The following is a 13,629-nucleotide window of genomic DNA, read 5'->3' as shown; positions in this document are numbered from 1 at the left end:
GACATTTGGGAGCTGGAAGTAGGGGGGAGGGGAGAGGAAGGGGAGGTGCAGGATGAATAACATGGGAAGGACCAGGGAGCACGGATTGAACCAAAGTCGAAGCGACTAATGCCCCCAAGTCAGGGGTCCCAATAAAAAAAACCAGGGCAGCCGCCGGGCATCTGGATGGAAAACTACTCTAGCGAGTTGCAGAAGCCTAAACCTAGCATGCAATGCAGATGCTGCCTGTACCCTAACTGAATTGTCACCAGAACAGTACTGGAGAACAAGCAGAGAACACGACTCGCAAGACTCTGGGTCAAAGGTGTTGTTGACTCAACAGGCAGAATGACAGAGGCAAAAGTGATGACTGTCACCCTGAGATAAGGGCACACAGCAACCTTCAAATCTGCACGAGGTGGGCTGGAACTCGGAAAATGCATCAATAGGTCCACCGAGCCCTGACAGTGTTTTCGAAGGCCAGTAGACTGACTGCTACGGGAAACTGGGGCAAGGTGCTGCTAACTGGTTAAGACCCAAAGCTAACAAGAAGGGAGATCAAACACTGAAACCCCTGTAATGTGTACAATCATGGGGGTCACCAAATTATTATAAGTGGAACTATAGCCAAACCAGGCAAGGAAAATAAAAACAAAAAGTAAAAAACCAGCGTTGAATGTAATGAAACGCCATTTTCTGGGTGAGACCCGGAGGCTCCCCAGAGCTTACTAGGCTGATATGCTAATGTTAGACTTTGGCATCAGTCATGTGTATGGAGTTCTATGGGCCTACAAGGGACCACGAGCCAGAACTTGGCCCACTCAGAAGAGGCAAGGGGAGCAATGGCCTATAGAAACCTCCATGTGGTTGGAAGCATCGTATGTCTGCCATCGACCGGGTTAGGCACCCAGAAAGGTAAGCATCCCAAAACAAACCCCTATTCTGGTGAAATTATTGCTACCACAAGCCGAACAAGTAGATAGAACTCCCCTAAAGGAAATAAGCAAAAAAAATGTCACACATCGCTGTCTGCATAGCTCCCCCCTCCCCGGGAGAGAAAAGAGTGTCACGACCCATGAGACTAAATAATGTTCTTCTTCCCACAGTGTAAAGAAAAAATAACAATCTGCCATGCCAATAGGTGTCTAGGGGTATAATTAATCACTGTATAAAAACGGGAGAACAATATATTTTGCTAAGGGTGACAATTTAACAACCATTAAATAAATAGTAGCCAGAAATATTTATCAGCATGTAATACTATAGAATGCAAGTAATTATTTGAGACCTGAGCACTATCACCAGAATATGGAGTAAGCCATATATACACTAAAATCGTCTATCCAGATAAATTAATATGTATATGGGCTTAAAATAAACAAAAATCAAGAACTTAGCTTAAGGGGGCATATCATTATAAATCGTTATAAATTAAAAGTTGTTAAATTTGCTTATAAATTTATTTATGAAATGGTTATAGAAAGGGCTGCAACTGGTCCAAGTTTCACCATCACACCCTAAACAGAAAAGGAGAAAAAAAATACACAACGTATTATGCAACGAATGTTCAACATTCTCAAATAATCTCAGGGAACACATGTGTCAACTAAAATGTCTACTATGTGCTGTAGAAGCACAAACTCTTGTAATAATTGTAATATGTATGTGCAATATATTTATATGTAAATTTTTTTTTTTTCTTTTTTTTTTTTGGCCAATTTTTTGTTCTCGTTTGTTATCAAGGGATTTGCATGAAACTTGCACACTTTGCTCAATGGATGCCTATCTGCAAGGGTGCCAATTATGAACGAAATCTGTCGAAGTCAAGCTCAGCTACAGGTGGCCGAACTTGAATCTTTATTTTACTCTGGAAAGTAATTTACACCTTCAAAGTACTTCAGAGCTTTCATTTATTTATCAATTTACATGCAAATTACACCTTATATGTAGCGTTTGTGCTTCTACAGACTGTAGTAGACATTTTAGTCCAAAGTCTATTTGTTGATTATATAAAAATTTATAAATATCATATATTGCATATTTTTTAGAAGGGTAACTTTGAATAATTATATTATTGCACTAAACACTTTTTTGATAAAACTGATCACTAGAATCCTTTATTATGTGCTTAATTTAATATCTGAGTGTTATAGAAATGATTTTAGTTGATACATGTGTTCCCTGAAACTATTTGAAAATTCGTTGCATAATTCGTTGTTTATTTTTTTTCTCCTTTTCTGTTTAGGGTGTGATGATGAAACTTAGACCAGCTGCAGCCCTTTCTATAACCATTTCATAAAAAAATTTATAAGCAAATTGAACCACTTTTAATTTTACATCGATATGCCCCCTTAAACACAACTGCACTCGACCGCAGCCGCCACTCTACTGCCCAGGACGTGGTCCGCAGGCCCAACGTCGACTAACCGTCTACCCAAACACCAATTAACGTTCGCATGAACATTGTGAACATTCTATTTACAAAGGTCAGCCCTAAACTCCAACATTATTAACTAAGAGTTGTAATTACTGGTCTCACATTCCTTGAAATATAACGGCTACCAAATATGGGAATAAATAAATATAAAACTATAGGCAATTGATTTGCCAACAATCGCCCTGGCCATTCCCAATTGTCAACCGCCCACACGGCTAATTTCACGTGACATCCACCACCAAAGCAAACCTTACACACACTACCCAGCTATCTATGTTATATATATATAATGTATATATATCTATATACACAAATCTTATACAACTGACAGCAATATTTACGTAGAGAAAACAATAACATAATACGAGGTTCGGGAGAATTGGCAGAATCGTAATAAGAATCGTGACAAAGAGGAAGCCCCAGACCCCTCACACCCGCTATCCACCCTTCAGTTCTTAGGCTGGATGTCAAAACACGCGAAAATAACGCCGACTGGAGGGAGGAAGGGATGCCGGGGAGCCTCTGGGTCTCTCCCAGAAAATGGCGTTTCATTACATTCAATGCTGGTTTTCTGAAGGGAGCCTCTTCGGCTCCCTGGAGCTAACTACCCACAGAGGAAAAGAATAGGGACTTACCCGGGAGGCGGTCGTTGCTCACTCCTCAACCCGAAGTTGAGACAACTTGCTGCAACCGCCGACCCAAAGCGACACAGGCCTGACTAGGCCCAGAGACGTGCACAAGGTAACGAGTAGCCAGGACTCTGTTCGACCGCCAAAAACCCCGTGCCCGAATGTCAGCCCAGGACATGTTGCCAATGACGGCAGTAAGAGCAGCGATCTTGGAAACTTCATGGGCACGGGGATAGACCGCAGCCTGGCTAGCCTTAACATCCCTGCAGACAACCTGGGAGACCCACACCCGCGAACAGGGAAGAAGGGAAACCGGATCAACCTAAAGCGCATCCCTGGAGACAGAGTCCGTGGCGCGCAAATAACGGCGGAAGGCTGCAACTGGACACAAAACATGAAGCTCACCGACCCGATCCCTAGAGGCTAATGCCAACAGAAAAAGAGCCTCAGAGAAACAAACCTGAACCGAAGGGGCCTCAACAAACCGTGGAGAAGAAAAAAAGAGAGCACTCTGTCCAATGACAGGACGGCTCAGGCGGCGCCTGAACAGGCCGACGGCGAAACGACGCATGAGACAGCTTGTGAAACGGCACAGATGTAACACCAATACTGAAAGCAAGCTGAAACGGCTCTGCCAGCGCTGCACAATACGAGGCGACAGTGTGGGGGTAGATGACGGCCCCTAACCTCCACAAGAAAAGGACAAAGACCACGCCAACAAACACAGCTACCTAAGAAGGGACAGAAGGAAAAGGAAAGACTGCAAAAAAAAAAAAAAACACTGCCGCCAAGAAGAAGCACGCAGGTCAACAGCACATCATCAACGAAGCCACCCAATTACCAACAAGTGAGAGACCCGAGGCAGACCGAACCAGCCCCGCCATGGGCCAATCGAGCCCAGGAAGAGGCGGAGCCGCGGTTAGATCTCGGGTGTGACCACGGAGCCAGCAGAGCCGGAAACCCAAGCCGGCAAAGGAGGAGATGGAACATCTGCCGTACAGAAAAACATCCCAACGCCAGCGAGCCCGCCAGGAGATCAGAGAACGACAGTCCCAACGCGAGACTCTAGAGAAGGGACACCGAGAGACCGTGAAAATGCCAACAGGAAGGGCAAGCCAGGAAATCAGGAACCCAAACCTGGCAACAGGAGATCCAAAAGGCACAAACAAAACACACAACCATGTGTAGGACAAAATGAGATAACGGAAAAACACAAGAAAAGACCAGAAGAAAAGCTCCAGCGCCAACACCCAGGGACAAGAGCGTAGCAGGAAGATGAGGAACGAGGAAGGCAAGTAGCAAATGAAATAAAAGGGACACGACCAACAACACAGAGCCACTGGGCATGTCCCAACAAGCCTCGCCAACAACACAGAGTTGTGCGACACGTCCCAACACAAGAGGAAAAGGAAAAAGGTGCAAAGGTATGCCACCAGATCAGTACCCGAACCAAGGAGTACGAGCTACGAGGATATGATTACCACATTTAAGATTCTCAAAGGAATTGAGAAGATAGAGAAAGACCGACTATGGAACCCTAGGGGCACTCGCACCAGGGGACACCGGTGGAATGAGAGCCCAAATGAGGCATAGAGACATGGGAAAGAAGTAGAGCAGTGTCAAAGTAGTAGAAAAGCGGAACGCATAAGGAAGAGATGTGGTGAAGGATCACACCACACACAGCTTCAAGCGCAGATACGATATAGCCCAGCAGGCTCAGGAACCTGCACATGAGCGAATGACTGGTGAGAAGCGGGACCAAAAAGCCAAAGCTCAACTCCCGCAAACACAACTATGGAAGTACAACTAGGTAAGAACTGTACAGAGAATCCAATGTATATGGAAGGGCTGAGCAAGGCACTGCAAGGCGGGCAAGAAATGAGTGACCCAGATAGGACCCCGAAAAACGGGGCCGTGACCCTCCTGGCAACCATTAACCCAGACGAACAAGGAAATGCCTAACAACCAATCCCCAACACGCAACCACAGTATGAAAACTGCAGCAAAATGTCACCTCAGAACATCCTGACAGTAACATGTACTCCCTAACATATACCCCCACCACTGCACCTTGTAACCTGGTGGAGGTGGGGCCCCTAGCTGGACTCAAGCATGGGTTGGACATACATAAGAGTGGGACTGGATGGGTATAAATAGGAGCTGCCTCGTATGGCCCAATAGGCCTGCTGCAATCACCCGTGTTCTGATGTTCTTATATTCGTATCCAAAAACCACGAACCAGTGCCTGGCCGAAAGAGATGCCAGACCGCATAAACTCACCTGCAAAACGTAGGCACGAACGTGTCACGACACAACGTAACCGAGAAGATTCCGCGAGCACCGCTAGTGGAAGAATGGCAGTGCCCCTCACCCAAATACAGGGAAAACTCAGCGTCTTCCCCATAGCAACAATCTAGAATACCCCAGAACCTATGGGGCACGGACTGGAGAATTGAGAGGAGCGAGAGGCGAAACGTCCGAGAGACAAAGAACGCAGGACCTCAGCACATGTGCACACCGCCCACATCAAAACAAACCACGGCGCATGCACAGCAGGGATACCAGATGTGGGTTGCTAGAAGTCACGAGCTGAAGAAAGAAACCAAGAATGTGACTAGAAAAAACAGACAATAGTGATGTTAACGACCGAATCCCAGATGAGAGTACACAGGGCAGCTGCCAACCATAGTCGAAAAGAGCAGAAAGAAGTGAAAAGAAACAAAGCACAGCTTCCCATTTGGGCTACAAGGAGCCCAATCGGACGACAAGAAGCTAAATCTGGCAACCCTGTGCAGCACAAAACAGTGCACGGAGAGAGGAGACAAACACGAAAGAACGAAACAGGACCGAAAACCGAGAAGCTCGGCGAAGAACCAAAAAGCCCCAGAAAGGATCGGAAGACGACAGACGTTCCAATAATACGGGAAGAAAGAAAATCTTCCCGATCCTTCTGGAACATAAAGAAGCAAGCGTGAAGCACTAAGGCACAGAAGGCAAAGTCGCATCCGAGACCAAAAGCCATGCAGAACCTCGAGAAGAGGAGAATATGATGGTGAAGGCCCGTCCCAAGAAGAAGGGTGGAGAAACGTACCCACCGACAGGACGGAACCGACGGATCTAAGGGACAAGGAACCGATCCCGGGGAGGGGCCGACCCCTAAAAACATGTACAGAGAGGGGGCGGGGAGAAAAAACCCACTCCTCCTAACCGCAAGCCCCGCCCAGAGGGTAGAAAAACCCAGGCGGGGTCCAATGTCAGCCCCGGGAACCCACAAGGCAGGTCCCGGGGCCGAGCCGTTCCCCCAAAGCCCCAGCCTCAAGAAAAGCCAGGGCAGCCGGACAAGTACTCAGGAAGGGAGGCCACTGCCAGACTCATAACACGGCTGGAGGAACAGGCTCGAATGCCCCGTCACTACCCTGGAAGGGGGAATTCCCCGAGACCGCCTGAGTCTCAAGACCACTACGGGGGAAGAACAGGAGGGCGCAGAAGGAAACAAAACTGAAGCAACCAACACCCCCAAGTTCCGTCACACCAACGAAAATGGGGTAGTGTCGGGATTTCCAGGGAGCAAACTACCTAGTGAGTTGCCAGCAGCAAAACGCCACATGCAACGCCCATGCTGCCTGTACCCGCATAAGACAGGGTAACCGAGTCACAAACAAGCAACAACACTCGAAGGTCTATGGGCCGAAGGTGCCACCGACCCCACAAGCAGCAGACGGAGGCAAAGACAGTGAGAGTCACCCTGAGACAAGGGAACAGAGCAACCCTCGAACTTGCACAAAGTAAGTAAGTTAGTAACGCTTGCACAAAGCGAGAAAGGACTCGGGGGTCACATCCAATGAACCCATGCGCCCCCTTGGGGATTCCTAGGGTCTGAGCATTTACGGAATTCATGTCCAGGTAATCCCAGGCAGGGTACTGCTAACCGGCGCCCAAGTCTACCAAACAACCTTCAAAGAACTGAACCCCCGGGACGTGTACACTCACGGAGACCTAGCAGGGGAAACCACCGGAAGAATACTCAGTACGCAGGGGGCAAGAAACCAGACACCCCCCCCCCCACCAGGCAGATAAACAAAAGAAAAAGAAAACCCCGCAAGAGATCAGCGTACCCAGACGGAACAGAGCCGGGCGCTATGATTGGTGAAAACAAGCTGAGCAGTATTCTGTGCCCCAGTCAGAGCAAGACTGCCCTTCACCCTAAGGCGAACAATAGAAACAGAACACCCCAGCACACAAAGGGCAGCCGAAAAAAACAGTAAACGGCCTAGCAAAGGCAGAACCCAAGGAACTTGGGGAAGGTAACCCCAAGCCCCAAGGGCAGTACTTACAGGGCACCTAAGGAAGGAAACCCTAGGCACATGCTGCCCGAGTACTGGGAATCACTCCCAGCTCACGCACCACCTAGAAGACAGTCACCACACTCTAGGTACAGTGCTGAAACAACCACTGGAGCCGGAGCACACGACCGTTGCCTATAGCATCAGCCTCACAACTGAAAGGTGGATAGCTGGGCGAGGGTCTGGGGCTCCCCCTTCCCAGGAAGGGGGGAGCTGCGCAGACAGCAGCGCGGCGACGTGTGACATCATGCTTATTTGCTCGTTTCTTTTTGGGGAGTTCTATCTACTTGTTCAGCTTTCGGTAGGAATTTTTACCTGAATAGGGGTTTCTGGGACGCTTACCTTTCTGGGTACCTGACCCGGTCGATGGCAGACATAGAATGTTTCCAACCACATGGGGGTTTCTATAGGTCATTACTCCCATGCCTCTCTGAGGAGGGCCAGGTTCTGGCTTGTGGTCCCCGGTAGGGCCACAGAACTCCATACACATGGCTGATGCCAATGTCTGACTTTAGCATATCAGTCTAGATAAGCTCCGGGGAGCCGAAGGGGCTCTCCCCAAGAAATAATGAAATTTGGTGAAAGGTACATGACAACTGACTAGTTCATATGGTAAGTGACCTAACTCTTCGACTGCACGCATCCCATCATATGATAGGGTGAATAATTATGTTCAGATTTCGTGGGCACCATTTTTGAGTGTGAAGGCTATAGTTCAGAGTGAGCCACCAAGGCTGGTGCATGCAGCACCAGCTAACAGCATTGCTGTTCAACTTATGACCACAGCATCGCTAAAAAATGAATAAATATTTATGAAACTGCTATTATTTTGCGTTGGTAGTATTACAGAAGAGCCTGACTGTGATAAACACTGTGTATAATGTTCAGATATCAGTGAACACAATGCTGTTTATGATGTTCAAAGCACTAGGCAGGTAGCCACAGCACTCAGCCATTATTTGGTCCATGTAAGCATCTTCAAACGACAGCTCATGTTCCTTTACAAAATAAACTTTGGGAAAATTATTTGAGTTTGAGCTAGTTTCAAGTGTTATAATTTTTTTACAAATTCTTGAGGTTTAGGTTTTTTGAGCCCAACAGTTGTATTGGTGCATTGATTTTCTGGATGCTTTCTCAGTGGGAGTGGCAGAGTATCACCCTCTCTCTGCATCTTGTGAGAGGGCGAGATTCTGGTCCATGGTAGGATAAACAGAACTCTGCAACTGATGTGAATTAGTAAGTGGGAGCACTCTCAGCGAAATACCTTCAGACAGCCATAAGGAGCTTCCCCCATCAAAGTTTTTATTTCCTTTGAAATTTCAGGAGCATCCAATAAGACAGAGCATCCTATTACCCAGAAAATATACCTTGATACCTGCTTGATGGGGATCTGGGAGTTGTTCTACTCCCTAAGGCCGACCCAAGGCCAGGCTTGACTTGAGAGTTTGGTTTACTAGGCTGTTGCCTGGAGCGGCCAGCAGGCCAACATTAGTGTAATATGAAAGTAACTACATAATTTCAACATTATTACATTTAGCATTCAAACATGATATCTATAATCACAAAACAATATGCACCCTCTAAAACTATGAATATGAATAACAAGATCCTACAACCCATTTTTGGTACAGATACAATTTAAGGCCACATACCCCATACTGAACAGCTTCTTCAGTGTACGTTTCTAGACGGTTCTTTGTCACCTCTTGTGTCATGTGCTCCTGAATGTGTGCACGCTGGTCCTTAGTAAGTCCTGCAACCTCCCCAGCTCGCTCCAGGGTTTCTAGAGTTGTAATGTCTTCATCCTGTAAATTATAAAACCTATACTATAAATACTTCAAAGGACCTCGAAATCATATTACCTGTGAACACGTCACATTAACCCTAAACCCTTAAGCTGCGCATGGCATACGAATGCGACCGAGGATGCCGGCTACGATTCAAATCGCCCGTAGCTACACTTGGTTCACTTCAGCTTCCGCAGGGCTCATGTAAACAGACACCATTTAAAACAAAAATCGTGGGCAACATTCTCCGGTGTGAGAGCCACAGTACTGTATGAGCAACCAAGGCTGGTGCACGCAGCATGAGCTAACAGCGCAGGTGTTCAGCTTATGACCGCAGCATCACCTAAAAAGTAAAAATAAATATGTAACTGCTATTATTTATTGATGACAGCATTACAGAGGACCCCTGACTGTGATAAAAATGACCAGGATTGTGAAAAATAGCAGGATTGTTGTGATAATTAGCACTGTGTGGTAGGATAAATGCTGAGGGAGGGAAGGAGGTAGCGTCGTCTGCTGACTCTGTGTGGCTTACTGTTGTCTGCACTCACCATACCAGCTTAGTGGTTCGCTATGGTGAACACAGATGTAGATACTTAAATATAACGTGTTTATTAGTGTAATAACAGCAAAAGGGTTATGTTGGGAGTAAGCATTTTTGTGAGTCATCTGCATGACTTGTATATTATATAAATATATCACACTACAGACTATTGAATAATATTACTGCAAAAAAAAGCTTTGAATGTAATGAGGCTTTCCAGAGCTATCCATGCTGATATGCTAATGTCTGACTTTGGCATCAGTCATGTGTATGGAGTTCTGTGGGCCTACCGGGACCACGAGCCAGAACCTGGCCCCCCTCACAGAGGCACGAGGAGGAATGGCCTATAGAAACCCCCGTGTGGTTGGAAGCATTCTATGTCTGCCATCGACCAGGTTGGGCACCCAGAAAGGTAAGCGTCCCAAAACAAACCCCCTCTATTCTGGTAAAAATTGCTACAAAAAGCCGAACAAGTGGATAGAACTTCCCAAACAGACATGAGCAAACGAGTATGACGTCACACGATGCTGCGCCGCCGTCTACGCAGCTCCCCCCCTCCTACTGTTAGGTATCAGGGGCATCAGGGGGAAAGAAACTATGCCCATTGTTTCTCGCCGGCGCCTGGGATAGAACCCGGGTGTTGGAAATTTCCAACATGATACAACACTGTTGTATTATTATTAATTATTACTAAACCTACTAATCATTGTAGTAATTAAAATTAACCAAACGTAGAGTTCACATGTACTAATAATTACATCTGTACAATAAGGCTAGAATTCCTACGTCACCAGACGCCAGTATTGCGTCAGATTCCATTATAATAAACACAACTATATCCAGTGTGTCTGAGAATTGAATTTGATTCTCTATAAAACAACGGTGTTCTGTGTGATAATTAATTACAGATAAACTGATCCCCAACTAATGCCAAATAGAGCGTTTATAGTTATAACTGTTATCTGGTAATAAATTTAACGTCACGCGTGAATGCCCTGGAGAGACTTTAATTCATCTCCATTGCTCGTTTACCATCGTAAAACGGGCAAATAATAATATTTAACTCCTCTGAATAATAAACTCGTCCTTATCCGAGCATTTCAATCACAACTGCGAGAAATGATAATATTCGTAGTAAATAATTTGTGTATCAAACGCAGGACGCGGAGCGGGGCAGGGGAGACGCGAGTACACGAGGCGACGCACTCAGAGAGAGACGCCATTACCCAAGCTACCAGGGTAGACGCCACCAAGAGCTCCAGAGGAAAGTCGCCACTGAGGTGTGAAGAACCTTTGCAGACCACAACTTAACTGGTGTCAGTGTCACTTTACACATCGTGTTGAATGTCAAGAGATTTAATTTGACATTCAGCCAGGAACCTGTTAAATTTGATTCCGTGTAGCCCAACGTGACCGGCCAGTGAAGCGCGTCAACATCTAGGCTAGGCTCGCCACCACGTGTTCGTTACAACGACGCCTGAACCTAGGACACGAACTTCGGCAAGCCTTAACTTACACAGTGCCCTATTAGCTAAGTACCTTTATTCCCATTTGATGCATCATCTAGGAGGGGGTTATAGCTGGGTAGCTTGTCGTCACGCAGAGCGACTATAAAAAACCACACCACAGGTTATTATTTACCTTCATTATTTAAATTAATTTTCTAGAACATAGATGTCTAGCAGCTTAATCTGTTGCTACTGAATATAATTTGATTTACAGCGTGTGTGAAGAATTCTCCGAGCTGTCATTTCTCGTGTTAATCATCTCCCAGTGTTCCATGATGAGTCCAGGAGATTCCGAGGATGAGTCATAACTGACTTCTTGGAAATCGTCTTCAAGCTAAGACCCTTTCTGTATTCCTTAAATTCCATTATCTGTAGTATTATTCATGCAGAGCACTGTTTCTTTGGATTGACATGTGTTTATTATAATTATTAATTTCCCATGTTATAATCTATGTTCTTATTGGTGATAAATATAATGATTCTATAATTGGTCATAGGATTAGATTATTGCATAATGGACTGGTGCACGAACCACACTAGTTCCTGGACATATATGAAGTTCCAGTACTAACCCCCCAATGTAGGTGTTTGAGGCTTTGATTCAGTTAAATTATACAGCCCATTAATTTATATAAGTGATCATATTCTCTAGTATTTATCCATAGTTACTGGTTCATCTAGGAATTTTCTAATGATCATGTTTTATTAGTTTCCCTCTTTACTATAAAAGCGGGTGGTCCTTCGTAATAGAATTTCATTACATTAATATTTAAATAAATAGAGTCAAGCCCCAAATGTCCCACACCGGGACCACAGGATCATGCGTCCAGTGTTCTGCCCGTTCAGCCACCGGATCCCATGCAGGAGCCTCCGGGACTCACCCAGAAAATTGTGTTTCATTACATTCAACGCTGGTTTTCTGGGGGGGAGCCCCGTCAGCTCTCCGGTGCTACCAACCCAAAGACAAAAACAAGAGGGACCTAACCCGGGAGGTGGAAGTTGCTCACTCCCCAACGCAAAGCGGAGATAAAAACTGCAACTGTCAATCCAAGGCCACACAGGCCCAACAAGGCCCAGGAACATCAACAAAGGAATGCATAGCCAACTTACGAACAACTTGGGCACGGGGATAGACAGCAGGCTGGCAGGACCGAACCACCCCGCGGACGACCCGAGAGAACCGCACCCTGGAACAGGGAAGAAAGGAAACCAGAACAACCCAAAGTGTGACCCCGGTCATGGCAGCCGTGGCTTGCAAAGAACTGTGAATCACCGCAACCGAACACAACACATGATGCACCCCTGGCCAGACCAACCGAGCACCAACAACCCATGGACCCTTCTGGAAAGCAGCTGTGTTAGTCATCGCCAAAAAAGGAAACGGCTGCAAGCGAACAAACCTATCAGGAGAATAAAAAGAGCCAAAACTCAAGCGCCGGAGGAGAGCGTGAAGCACCCCGACCTGACCCCCAGAGGCCAACGCCAACAAGAAAAGAGCCTTGGAAAAATAATCCAGAACTGAAGGGGCCACAACAAACCGAGGAGAAGAAAAGAGAACACCCAATCCAAGAACCAGGATGGCTCAAGCGCCACAAGAGCAGGCCAGAGGTAAATCATGGTAAAGACAGCTCGCGAATTGGTGCAGAGGTAACACCAAAACCAAAGCAACCTGGAGCGGCTCCACCAGCGCTGCACGAGACAAGGCGACAGTATGTGGCAAGATGACGGCCTAAACCTCCACAAGAGAAGGACAAGACCACTCCACCAAATGCAGCAAACCTACGGAGGGACAAAAAGAAAAAGGAAGGACCGACAAAAAAAAAACCACACCGCCGCTGAGACGAAGCACTCAGGTGGGACACCATCAATGAAGCCTCCTTTTTTTTTTTTTTTTTGCAGGGATATTCCTGCGCGGGCCCTAAGCCTCTGGCTGGCCCACTAAGTGTTGCTTGTTTCTGTTTTACATGGGTGGAGTACGAGTATTTATGACTCGTATGGTCGCTTTAGTAAGATTTTGCCATATGTGTTTAACAACTTCTTCTGCTCTGTTGAATCTAAGTTGAAATCTTAATGGGTTTGTGACTGTGCACTGTGTTAGATAATGTTCCAGTGGTCTGTCGGGCATTGAAGCCTCCTGATCACCAACATATGGTGAGAGACTTGAGGCAGAACTGAACCAGTCCTGCCATGGACAGATCGAGCATAGGAAGAGGCAAAGCAGCGGGAAAACCCCGGGTGCAAACACCGAGCAAAGAGAGCCGGAAACCTGAACCCGGCAAGGAACCAGATGGATCCAGATGGACGAAAAAGATTAGAAAAACAGCCCAAGCACCAGCAGCTAGGGACAGAAGCGTAGAAGGAAGATGAGAAACGAAGAAAATAGGCAGCAACCAGGAACGAAA

General features: G+C 46.4%; 1 protein-coding gene across 1 annotated transcript in view; it reads right to left on the bottom strand.

The window, feature by feature from the left end:
* Window positions 1-13,629, bottom strand: part of LOC123768304 (uncharacterized) — a 379,377-nt gene that overhangs the window by 21,302 nt on the left and 344,446 nt on the right. The window contains exon 11 of the mRNA XM_069307207.1: window positions 9,041-9,193. Coding sequence (XP_069163308.1) covers window positions 9,041-9,193 — 153 coding nt within the window. The remainder of the gene's footprint in view (window positions 1-9,040; window positions 9,194-13,629) is intronic.

The sequence above is a fragment of the Procambarus clarkii genome, chromosome 59 (assembly GCF_040958095.1).
Source record: "Procambarus clarkii isolate CNS0578487 chromosome 59, FALCON_Pclarkii_2.0, whole genome shotgun sequence".
Taxonomy (NCBI): domain Eukaryota; kingdom Metazoa; phylum Arthropoda; class Malacostraca; order Decapoda; family Cambaridae; genus Procambarus; species Procambarus clarkii.
This window is presented reverse-complemented; position numbering and strand designations above follow the sequence as displayed.